Source organism: Dromiciops gliroides, chromosome 3 (assembly GCF_019393635.1).
Source record: "Dromiciops gliroides isolate mDroGli1 chromosome 3, mDroGli1.pri, whole genome shotgun sequence".
NCBI lineage: Eukaryota > Metazoa > Chordata > Mammalia > Microbiotheria > Microbiotheriidae > Dromiciops > Dromiciops gliroides.
In genome coordinates, this window is record NC_057863.1 from 261001549 (window position 1) to 261014237 (window position 12689).

Sequence of the window (12689 nt, forward strand, 5' to 3'; positions counted from 1 at the left end):
TCAAAGAAATTGATGGAGCAGCATGAATTGCAGACTTATTCTACTCAAATTGTCATCATTAGCTAGATATGGAGAAGTTCTCCCTTGTGTTTTGGTTACAATACCCCACCTGCTCTAAGTGTTTCAGTGCAAATAGCAATCCCACCTTGTCATTTAACACATGATATCTTTGTTGCTGACGTGTCCCAGAAACAACTCTATGCAGTGGGAGGTATCAGTAAAATTCCTCCATTAGTCCTGATCCCAAATCCTATGCTCTCCAGGCTATAGACCACTTGATCTGACCCAGGAATCATTATGACAGATGGTCTCTATTTTCTAAGTAAAGCAGGAGTCAAAGTCTTATACTAAGAGAAAGCAATGTCCTCCTCTCTCTATTAAAGTTAGGATATTATTTCCCCCTTGGAGGTATTAAGGCCATCCATCCTTGGGACTATATTGGCTCAGGGAACTAAACATGAATTCAGGCTGTTTATATCACTTCCCGGTTGTCCTAGTACTAAGCAACTATGAGAAACTCCTTGGACACTGTAATACTTGGCTGGTGGATTACACTGGGCAACTCAAGCAAGAGAGCTTTTACTCAGTCGAATCAACTGTCTTCAATGCTTGTCCTTATTGAATATCCTTTTCTTACTATAGTAAGTCATTTTTTGTTAACTGTTCAATGCATTTTTTAGCATCTCATTTGGTTTCAACATTGAACCAAAATGGCCAGAAGATTGGCTTGAGTGAGGCCTATCACAGAACTGATGGGGAGGGAGTGACTTAGAGGATGTTGGGAAATAAATAGCATTTTTCAATTATGGCTGTTATTCTCATTCTTCCGTTTGGCTTATAGATGCGGATGCACTAGCTGCGCAGATCCTTTCTTTACTTCCATTAAAGTTTTTCCCAATCATCGTCATTGGAATTATTGCACTAATCATAGCAGTGGCCATTGGTTTGGGCAGTGAGTACAATTTATTATTTAATAGGTCTTAAAATAATTATTAAAAGAGTTAAATGTTCATGAGCTTCCTCTTGAGATTAGTGTTTTGCTGCCACATATGCTTAATTACTGAAGCAAAATGCCCTATCAGTAAGGTCATTCTGCTGTCTAAAGCAGTGTGGGCAAAATCCAAGGCTACGTCACTAAGGAAATTGAAACAGTGAGAAACATTCAAAAGGAGATACTGTAATTGAATAGTGTCAGGTGTGTCAATATTGGCTGGAGTACCCACACACACACAAAGAACCCCATTCATTCATTTATCAAATATTTCTGCGATTTAAAAAAAACAAGTTGGAGGCAATTTTAGTGAAAATTCATTGTTTCAAAGTCTCTCATAAAAGGAAAAATATTTGCTCATCAATTGAATTTCCTGAAATAATGATTTAATAAGTCAGTGGAACTTCTGGAGCCATCATTCATTTGTTCCTTGTCCACAATAAGGGAGGAAAAAAAAAAGAAAGAATAGGATTAATGATCAGACTATGTTTAAGGCTCCCTCACTAAACTTGCTTAGCCATTCAGTCCTTTTAAGTGCTGGAATGTCTCCTCAGATTCAGCTTTCTGATAGTTTCTACTCTGTGAGAGGAAGCTATATCTCTTCTGGGTTAAGAAACAGAAGCTGAAAGGGACTAGAAAAGATAAAATAGCAGAAAAAAACAGTTTCTACTAATTTTCTTATTAACTTAAAAAGGACTGTACAAGAACTTTCTTATTATTTTTAATTGTGGTTTCATCACAGAGGTTTGTTTTCCTTGTATTCAAACCTGCAATCTTGTTAATATTCTGGGTTGTTGTTTGTTTGTTTTTTAATCCAATCTCCTTTAGTACACTTCAATTGCTCTGGGAAATACAGGTGCAGATCATCTTTTCAATGTATTGAACTGACAGCAAAGTGTGATGGTATCTACAACTGTAAAGATGGAGAGGATGAATACAGATGTGGTAATTTGATTTATTCTTCTGCTTTATTATTGTTAGTGGTATGAGTGAGAGGAAATAAATTCAGTTATTCCTTTTCTTTATCTGTAAAAAAAGTCATACTCATGTTTTTAAAAAAATAATCAACAAATATTAAGTGCTTATTCTATGAGGCCCTGTGGTAGCCTATGTGAATAATATGAAAAAGTAAGTTCTGTTCTCTGCCCACAAAAAAACTAGTTGAGAATATATATCCATATATCTATATCTATATATGTATGTATGTATGTGTATACATATATAGGTACCTATATAGACATATATACATAGCTATTATATGTATTTATACATGTGTATATACACATATTTGCCACATAAGCGATACAGACAAATGTTACAGGGTATAGATTACTGTGGATTGTAGCAATTAGGAGGTGAGATTTAAACAAGGTTATGAATGACACCTGAATAGTAATAACAAACAGAAACAAACAATGGAAGAATTGTAATTAACTTGATAAAGAAAAAGTACTATTTGAATTATAATATTGTATAATAAAATCTTTTACATTCATCCTAAAGTTATATGTCAACTAACCATATTTTTCTTTATATGTTTCTACCAGTCCGTGTGAGTGGACATAATGCTGTGCTTCAGGTATTTGTTGCTGCTGCATGGAGAACTATGTGTTCAGATGATTGGAAAGGTCAATATGGACCTATAGCCTGTGAACAATTAGGTTTCTCAAGGTAAATGAAAAAAAAATTCCAATCTATGTGTTGTTTGTTTTGAAGAGTTAAGTGCAACAGGTCAAAATTTTGAAATGTTATAATATATGGAAATAGTATGAAGTCTTTAAAAGGTTCAAGGTTTAGTATGAACATCAACATAAACAGAAATATATTCTTGCTTCCTTTTTGGCTATGTCCACATGAGACCAGGGGCAACTAGATGGTGCAATGGATAGAATGCCAGGCCTGGAGTCAGAAAATAAGGGAGGGCTGTGCAAGGTCACCAATCTCACTCTTTCCTCTAGAGCTATCTGGGTCCAGTGGCAAGATATATCAGGATGACTGGAGATGGCCCCGGATGTTTAAGGCAACTGGGGTTAAGTGACTTGCCAAGGATCACATAGCTAGTAAGTGTCTGAGGTGAGATTTGAACTCAGGTCCTCTTGACTCTAGGACCAGCACTCTGTCCACTGTGCCACCTACTTGCCCTTGCTGGAATAACTAAACAACAACGTTTGATCAAAGGAACTTTTTTAAAAAATTAGTTTGTAAAAAGTAGTCATTCTAATCTACCAGTGTCTCATCAAAATAAAGCTATCTGAATGAAATTTTCATTTGTTAACTATTTATGTTTTATGTATATATAATGGCATCAGGTAAATACATTCCCCATCCTTATTTCAATTTCTTCTTCCTTTTTCAGTCCTACTCTTTACCACGTTCATTTCCCTTTGAATCTGATCTCTCCAAGTGTTCTATGTCTCTAAAATTGTAGAACTCTCCAACATGGAACTTAAATAAAACTTTACAGTAAACATTCCCCACCCACTCATCCACCCCAGCATTCTTTCTCTGCCCTAAATACACACCATTGCTTCTCAGTTGACAGACTGTTAGCTCCCTTTTAACTATGCTTTCTTTCCCTCATCAGAACTATCTTGCGTCCCATTGCATTAGGTTTTTGCTGATCTGATTATCAAAGGATCATAGATTTCTAGTTGAAAAGTATGGCAAATGGAACCACCCCAAACCCTGGGGGCAAACTTAATATACTAAACCTACTGGCTCTGTCAAAAAAGATGTGGAAAGTGAAAGATGAAATGACTGATGAAACAAATGTTTTATTTTCCCAAGCCTATCAATTTATTAAGCAATGCTTGGTAATTGCCCGATAAACTGGACCAGACTTCCTCATTTTAGGCCTGGACCCTGAATATAGGGGGACACAGGCTTTTATCCATTAAAAGCAATTAATTAAGACCACCTAGTTAAAACCAAACAATACAACATTAGATAATCTGATTTCTAATTGGAGGAAATATTGGGGATTTTCCAAGTTGGGAGGAAGAGAGTAAATAGGTATAATGCCCTGAATTCAGAAAAGGAGGTATCCAACTCCCCCCCAAGTGTCTGTAAATAATCAAAGAAACATGGAAACAATACCTGATTGGTCAGGACAGGGTCAGTTTTCAGATAAGACATATAAGTTGCTTGAGATGTACTTTTATGAGAAAACTTCACTCACTTCCCACAATTAACCATTTACTATCCTAATCTTCCAGTTCCCTCAATTGTACCTCGAAGTCCAAAACCTCAAAGAAGTTAAGTGATTTGTCCCATGTCACACAGGAAATAAATAAAGGAGCCAGTCTAAATCCTGTGACTCTCACTACACCACCCTAAGGTTCTAAGTTGAGTTCAAATTCATCTGAGTTATAAAAATAAATATAAAAGTAATGATAGTGGTTTGAATTTCTTTTTTGTTCATAGCTATATAAGTTCACGCGCTATGAGGGTAGAAGCAGTTGAGGAGGAGTTGCAAGAAGAATTTGTTTCCATTAATCATCTTATACCAGAAAATAAGGTGACCTCTTTACACCATGCAGTATATGTAAGGTAAGTTAATAATTCATTGATGTACATAATTTCTCTACCAACACAGAAGGAAATTCCTCCATGCCTCAGAAAATAGCCTTCATGACTTGCTGAATTTCTTCTTCCATCCACCCACCCCCAAACATCTCATTTGAAGACTGTCCTTTGTGAAATGCCATTCTAATAACAGACATGTCTTTCAAGCTTAATTGTACCTACCAGAGCTTGTGGTGACATTCAAGGACCCAGGATAATGAGGAAGAGTTGGATATTAGCATAATTATGAAATAAATGATGAAACTGTCTAAAAATCAAAGAAATGAAACACATTAGATTCCAACTTTGAGAGTATTGGAAATAGTCACAAAACCATAAATAACTTGATTTAATTCGTTGTCTACAGAATACCCTAGCTGTTTACATATTGCTGGAAGATGCAGGAGCTCAGATACTAAGGATGAATAAAAAGTTCATCCTTAGTAAGAAAAGCAATGAGGATCACTAGTGTTTATTGTTATAGGTTATGAAACAAACTACAAAATAATTTCAGGAAACTGATCAGGAATGAATAGAGACAACTTTAATAATGTGATCTAAGCCATACAGGTAGTCTTGTATCTGAGCTCCTGCATCTTTCTATAGGTACAATTAAGCTTGAAAGGCATGTCTGTTATTAGAATGGCATTCCTATCTCAATATAAACCATACTGAATAATTACAGCTTACATTTTTATGGTTCTTTTCAATTTGCAATATACTTTCTTCATAACAATCTATGAAGCAGCATCATATAGTACTTAGAGCAATGACCTGCTAACTATTATTTCTATTTTAGGGAGAAATGCTCTTCTGGACGTGTAATCATCTTAAAGTGTGTGAGTAAGTATTTTAGAATGTCGAAGAATTGAAAATAGAAAAGGAAGAACTCTCATTTGAGAGAACTAACATGTATGTCTGTCTATTTGTCAATCTCATATTCTCCCAAAAGGCCACTGTGAGTCTCATCTTTTCATATCAAAGGCCAAGAAACATATATAGTATATTTCAGTATAAGAAGGTTAGTTTGTCCCAGATATATAGTAGGGAGTCAGAAAGGATGCCCTTCATGTAATAGGATGGATATAGTCCCATGATATTTATTTGCCATGTAACAGTTTTGGAACAGAAGATTGTTGCTCCTTCCTTACAAAAAAAATGTTGCTCCTTCTTTGCAAGTAACCATTATTTGTTTATTCTCTTGCGGTAGTTCTACTCTTGTCAAACCAGGTCAAGTAATGTCAACAGCAATTTTTAAGCACCTATTATTGTCAGATGTTGTGCTAAGCATTGAGAATGCAAAGGAAGACAGAAAGTCCCATATATTTCTACAGCACTTCAAGGATTTCAAAATACTTTCTTCAGTGCAATTCCTTGAGGTGGGAAGTGCAATTAGATTAGATTACTAAGGGAAAGAATATTGAGATAGGGTATTGTCTGGCATGGATACTTTGGAGTGGGGACAGATGGAGGACACTGGCAAAGGAGACCAAGAGAGATCAAACAAGCAGGAGAAAGAAAAAATGACAACCTGAAAAGATGGCAGAGTTAAGGATGGGAGACATTTGACTATATTTGTAGGCAGTGGGGAAAGAGCTAGGTGATGGGAAATTAGAAAACATGAATTTGTAGTGGATGCATATGGCAAAATTCCATGGCTCTGGAAAAGGACAGAGGAATTGAGAAAAGAGCAGTGAAAAGGCAAAGGAACTATGGATTCTAGAGTGCGTGGAAGGGAGTGTCTTGTTGAACTTTCTAAGTATAGATTTAAAACTATGAAAAGAGGGTGATGAGCCACAATTGATGTGAGACTGCGTGTGGGGGTAGTAGGGCTGAGGAAAGTGGGGGGGGGGAATAGGAGATTACAAGCAGAGAAGTGAATTGACCTTACTTTAATTCAGCTTACTTGATGGTTCTATGTAACATGGCTCCCTCTCTGACAGCAATTTGAGACATGGAGTGGAGAGAGGCAGTGAAAAATGGCTTGGAGGGGCAACTAGGTGGTGCAGTGGACTTAGCACTGGCCCTCGATTCAGGAGGACCTGAGTTCAAATCTGACCTCAGACACTTAACACTTACTAGCTGTGTGACTCTGGGCAAGTCACTTAACCTCAATTGCCTCACCAAAAAAAAAAAAGTCTTGGAAATGGGTCATTTACTAAGGATTTTTTTTAAAAATTACTTTTTGCTACTCCCTCTTTCAGCCTGTGGTCTGAGGATAGGCTATACCCCACGCATAGTTGGTGGAAACATGTCATCACTTATGCAATGGCCCTGGCAAGTGAGCCTCCAATTCCAGGGATATCATCTCTGTGGTGGTTCTCTCATCACTCCTGTGTGGATTGTCACTGCTGCCCACTGTGTTTATGAGTGAGTACTGACATCTTTCATTATTTGATTGCTACTTAAACAGTGCCTGCTAAACCCATCCCCTCCATAATTTCATAAAGCACAATAGTGTTCCATCACATTCATATATAATAATTTGTTTAGTTATTCTCCAATTGATGGGCACCCTCTCTGCTGTAAATATTTTTGCATTACCAACTCCTCCCCACCCCTTGTTTGTATAGATTTCTACTTGCTCACAATAATTATGTGAGATAATTTTCCTTAAGTTTCAATCCATCCCCCTGCAGTACATTCCCTTCCCACTCTCTTTCCATCATTCACTTAAGCTAAACAAGCCTTATAATGTAAATAATTTATCCTTATTTAGTCCCTTATAATTGTCCATTCAGGTTTTCCTTTTTATGTTTCTTTGAACTCCTGAATTTAAACTCCAAGCTTCGATGTTTTTTATCAGGAATGTTCTCTATTCATTTAAGGTTCATATTTCCCTTATAACATTATTCTCTGTTTTGCTAGGTAAGTTATTCTTGTCTGTAAGCCTATATCCTTTGCCTTCTGGAATATCTGATTCCAAGCTCTCTGCTCCTTTAGAGTGGTGACTGATAAATTATGTGTGATTCTTCCTGTTGCTCCTTAGTCTTTTACTTGGAGTTAAAAGCCAAATAGAGCATAACATATGACATGAATGCTAACATTTATTAGACCTTCTGTAACACTAATTTCCACAATATTTTTGGGTGAATATTTTGTTTCATTTTTGTTTTCTGTACCTTTACCATCTTTAATTCCATTTCAGCCTGTACATGCCCAGTTCATGGACCATACAAGTAGGTCTGGTGACCTTAATAGATACACCAGCTCCTTCTTATTCAGTGGACAAAATCATATACCACAGCAAGTATAAGCCAAAGAGACTGGGGAATGACATTGCACTAATGAAACTAGCCATGCCTCTCACTTTCAATGGTAATTTAAAGTGTGGCTTCCTTGTTTTCTTGCTTTTTAAATTAAAATGATTACATGGATTTCCAATATTGTATCTTTTCCCTCTTCTTGGAACTATCCTGAAAAGACAATCTTTATCCATCTCCTGAGTTGAGTTTTATAATTGTCTGAATTCCCCAAAGTAGATGGTATTACATTTCATTCTGTTCTGTGGGAGAATAAAGAAACGAATAAATGCTTGATAAAGGTAGAGAAAACATTATGTCGCATTGAATTGTATTTAACAAAGGCTTGCAAATGGAAACATTTTAGGCATACCTAAAATTCCCTTTTTGGATTCAGTTTAAAATAGGAAATTACTCTACCTTCTCCAAAGAAAGTGTAATATAGTTTTTTCACACTTTGTTACAAATCCCTAGCAAAGGGATCTATAGATGTCACCTAGTATGCTAGGTGACATATACAAAGCAAATTGTAAAGCAAGTAATTCTAAAAAAAGGGAAAGAGAGAAAGAATACATGAAAATAAAAATAAATATTATGTTCAGAATGTTAATATGATCATTGACATATTACTTGTAGTCATCCTTGTTCTTTTTGAGGGATGTTTTTATGGGGAAAATTCTGGGATGAATTGATAGCTCTTAAAATGATCAAGAACTCATATTTTTCATGTGATTTCATTTTATCCATACTGATAAATTCTAAAGTGAAAAGAGATTAAATTTTTACTCCACATTTCTTCTTTAGTTGAATCTAAAAGAAAAAAACCATTTCTTTTGTAAACAGATATGATTCAGCCAATTTGTCTACCTAATTCTGAAGAGGATTTTCCTGATGGGAAAATGTGCTGGACATCAGGGTGGGGGGCCACAGAGGAGGGAGGTGAGTGCTGTAAAATTTAATATTGTGAAATCTGATATGTTAATATATAGATCTGATGGAAATCCAGAGATTTTCATAGGATTATGTGGAATTGGAGAAATTTTTCCTTAAGCAATTTTGGATGATCTTATGTTACATTCTGGAAGAACAAATGGGGAAAGTAGGCTCATTATCACTATTATTATCAATACCGTGGTTTTGATTTTTTTTTTTGTAAATTCCTTTTAGCATCTTAGTTGCCTATAAAAATCTGAGATACTTGTGTCTACTAAGGGACAAATATTTTTTTCTCTGTAGTATTTAAGACATTCTAACCCACATATGTGCCTCTCACAAAAGTTGCTTCAGGTTCAAAAAATTTTGTTGGACTGTATCCACTCATAAATAGAGCTCACAATCTCCTACCAATGTGCTTATCAATGAGTCAGTCAGCAGACACAATTAGTTCAAAGGCAAGTTGTTTCATGAAATGGCAGTAAGAAAAACTTGTGGGAGCAGCTAGGTGGCGCAGTGGATAGAGCACCTGCCCTGGAGTCAGGAGGACCTGAGTTCAAATCCGCCCTCAGACACTTGACACTTACTAGCTGTGTGACCCTAGGCAAGTCACTTAACCCCAATTGCCTCACCAAAAAAAAAAAAAGAGAAAAACTTGTGATAGAACCTTCCTATCATTAACCTGGGACACACATGCATAGCCCATCACAAATGTATATACCATCCAAAGATGATAAGATGGTAAGAGTTGATGAGTAAAGGAATCATGCTGGAGCAAACATATGGAACAAATGTCAAATAAAAATACTCTCTACACTTTTCCTTGTTCATTTCTGTATATATTAACTAAAAAGAAACTGGAGTCCTTTGTAGGAGAGGGAATGTTATATAACATGATATAATTATTCTCTTTAATAAACTTTACAAGACTTACAGCAAGACAATATATGCCAGTCAACTGATAAAATGTTCTTATACTCAGTTTGCTACTGACATCTTTATTTTATAAATGTTCATACTGAGAAACTTCATGCGGAACACAGGTTCACAAAGATTACCTAGCAGAATGAGTAATGTCCCTTATACCAAATCTGAATAATTATTAACAACAAAAAATTATTTTTGTTTTTCAATCTTTGAATTGATTTTAACATAAATTTAATCTTTATGCTTGTATTTATCAGTCATGAAGAACAAGGCAAGTAGACATTAAAGGAAAAGGTTTTTTAAATGTTAAAAGCAAAAGGAACATAAATAGGAAGCTCATATGTCTGGTGCACAGATGTGGAGGGTTCACATGTTAGTGACAAATGTAGCCAGAGCACATGTGGAGGGAACATGTGAAGACAATTCACATGTATATAATTACAAGGCTGTGACTATCTTTTGAGGATGTCATAGCACAGTTTTTGTTGAACATCAACCCTACACTACCTCATGCCCTGTTTCTGTTGCTACTTGCATCTTTTTTTTTTTTTTTTTTGCCACCTACTAGACTTCAAGTTCTCAACTGAGGTGATTCCTCTTCCCTTTTTTAATTTTTTAACTTAACGCTCAGGGGTTAAGTTAATCCAGAGTTTCAGGGAACCTCACAAACAGTCCCTGGGTTTGATAAAAACAGCTTTTTAACATATAAAGAGACTGTGGTCATTTAGTCTGCCCTTTTGAACTTATTTTCTCCTACTGTAAATATCATTGGTCTAAAGTTTTCTAGAAATTGGGTTCAGAAATTCTTAGCAACTTTCAATGCATATGGGGACCTGGTATCCTCCTGCCCAAGTCCATTTCAAGGGAGTTGACCAAAGAAATCCATTAAGAGCTATGTGGGTCTGAGGCACCATGGTTTCTTTCAGTCCCCCAAGATTTTTAGGGTCTTGCTATGAAAATGAAAAGACAATATATATACACACACACACTCACTAGATGAGGTTGCTTTTACACTTATTACTCTTTACCTCAAATCCTTCATTACAGACTCCACTGCCCAGGCAAAAGTGGCCATGAACAAAGATACCAGGTTTTGAATCAATTTACATAATTTTATAGTTGAAGAAACTGAGTTATAATAAATGATCAAGCATCACAGAGTTAAGCAATTATAGAGCTAGATTATCTAGTTTATATGAGTTCATGCCACCTCTCTAAGTTTTGTTCAGTATTCAATTCATTTTTTTACTAATAGATGCTTAATCATGGAATCTCAAAACTAGAAGGAATTTCTGAAGTCCTCTCTATGACATTCCTGAAAAGTAGTCATATAGCCTGTCATCTACTTGATAACATTTCGTTTAATTTTATTAAATTACTATCCATTAGGTATATTGTCCATCTAGTTTTTTTTAAGTTCTCCCTAATGTAAGTATAAAGACCATATTTTTGTTATAGAAGGAATATTGTAGTTCCTCTTCCTTACCTATTTTTTACTTCAGTTTATGTAGTATTAGTAGAATTTGCTTGCAAATCTATCTAGTCCTGGTTTTTTTGTAATTCATTTGTGGCTTATTCAATTTCTTTTCTTAAAATAGTGTTATTCTATTTCCTGGTCTGATAATCTGGGCAATGTATATTTTCATAAATATTAATTTATTTTATTTAGTTCATCAGTTTTATTCATATATAATTACATAAAATAGCTCCCCATAGTTTCTTTTATTTTTTCTTCAGTGGTTGGGAATTCACCTTTTTAAATTTTTCCTACTGCTAATTTAGTTTTCTTCTTTCTTTTCTTCTCATTAAGTTAGTCATCTCTTTTTAAAAAAATAGCTCCTTTGGGGGCGGCTAGGTGGTGCAGTGGATAAAGCACCAGCCCTGGATTCAGGAGGACCTGAGTTCAAATCTGACCTCAGACACTTGATACTTACTAGATGTGTGACCTTGGGCAAGTCACTTAATCCCAATTGCCTCACCAAAAAAAACCCCAAAACAAACCAACAACCCACAAACAAACAAAAACAAAAACAAAAGTGACTCTACCTATAATATTGTTCATTTGGCCCTGAAAATATTTTTGGCTTTCAATTTTTGATTGTACAGTAGGTAAGTGATAAAAAAACAAAACAAAAAAACCACATTGACCAAAATTGTTTATAACGTGACTGTACATACTTATTATACCAACTTTCTATTATAAACAAATACTTGGGCTACCATGTAGAATACAATATAATAAAATGTAAAATTTTTTCTTTAAAAATATTATGTAGGGGGCAGCTAGGTGGTGCAGTTGGATAAAGCACTGGCCCGGGAATCAGGAGGACCTGAGTTCAAATCTGGCCTCAGACACTTGACATTTGCTAGCTGTGTGACCCTGGGCAAGTCACTTAACCCTCTTTGTTCTGCAAATATATATATTATGTACATTGTTGTTGGTCAGTCATGTCCTACTCTTCGTGACCCTGTGGACCATATTGTTCATGGGGTTTTCTTGGCAAAGATATTGGAATGATTTCCCATTTCCTTTTCCAAAGGCAATCCAGTGGCAAACAGAGGTTGTGATTTACCCCAGGGTCACACAAGTAGTAAGTGTCTGAGGCCAGGTTTGAAATCAAGTCTTCCTCACTACAGACCCAATGCTCTGTCCAGTTGGCTACCTGATATCCAATATATACAGTAAGTCTGTAGGGAACTGAAGCATTTATCTCTATCAGAAAGAAAAATGTAACTAAGTATGTTCACATCAAGCATTTATATATCTCAGTGAAAAGTTTTTTTAAATTTTTGATTACTGAAATATATATTTTCAGTCCACTTTACCTTGTGTGAGAAAAAAAAACCATCCAATTTCTCTTTCAAGTTGTGTTTCTTTTTTTTTTGTCTTATTTTTAAGGTTGACATTTTCATTGTTGATCTTAACTAAAATTTTGAATAAATAAATTATATTTTTGTGTAAAGCAAATTTTTTCAAATTAAATTGTGTTTTTACCAATTATCAAATATTTATTTTTTCTCCCTCCAATATT

At 35.3% G+C, this 12689-nt stretch overlaps 1 protein-coding gene across 1 annotated transcript in view; it reads left to right on the forward strand.

Annotated features, from left to right (window-relative positions):
• The window catches only part of TMPRSS3 (transmembrane serine protease 3), a 50812-nt gene that overhangs the window by 19224 nt on the left and 18899 nt on the right, over positions 1-12689 (forward strand). Inside the window, exons 3-10 of the mRNA XM_043997403.1 lie at positions 842-952; positions 1820-1936; positions 2539-2662; positions 4415-4540; positions 5355-5398; positions 6760-6925; positions 7704-7873; positions 8641-8736. Coding sequence (XP_043853338.1) covers positions 842-952; positions 1820-1936; positions 2539-2662; positions 4415-4540; positions 5355-5398; positions 6760-6925; positions 7704-7873; positions 8641-8736 — 954 coding nt within the window. The remainder of the gene's footprint in view (positions 1-841; positions 953-1819; positions 1937-2538; positions 2663-4414; positions 4541-5354; positions 5399-6759; positions 6926-7703; positions 7874-8640; positions 8737-12689) is intronic.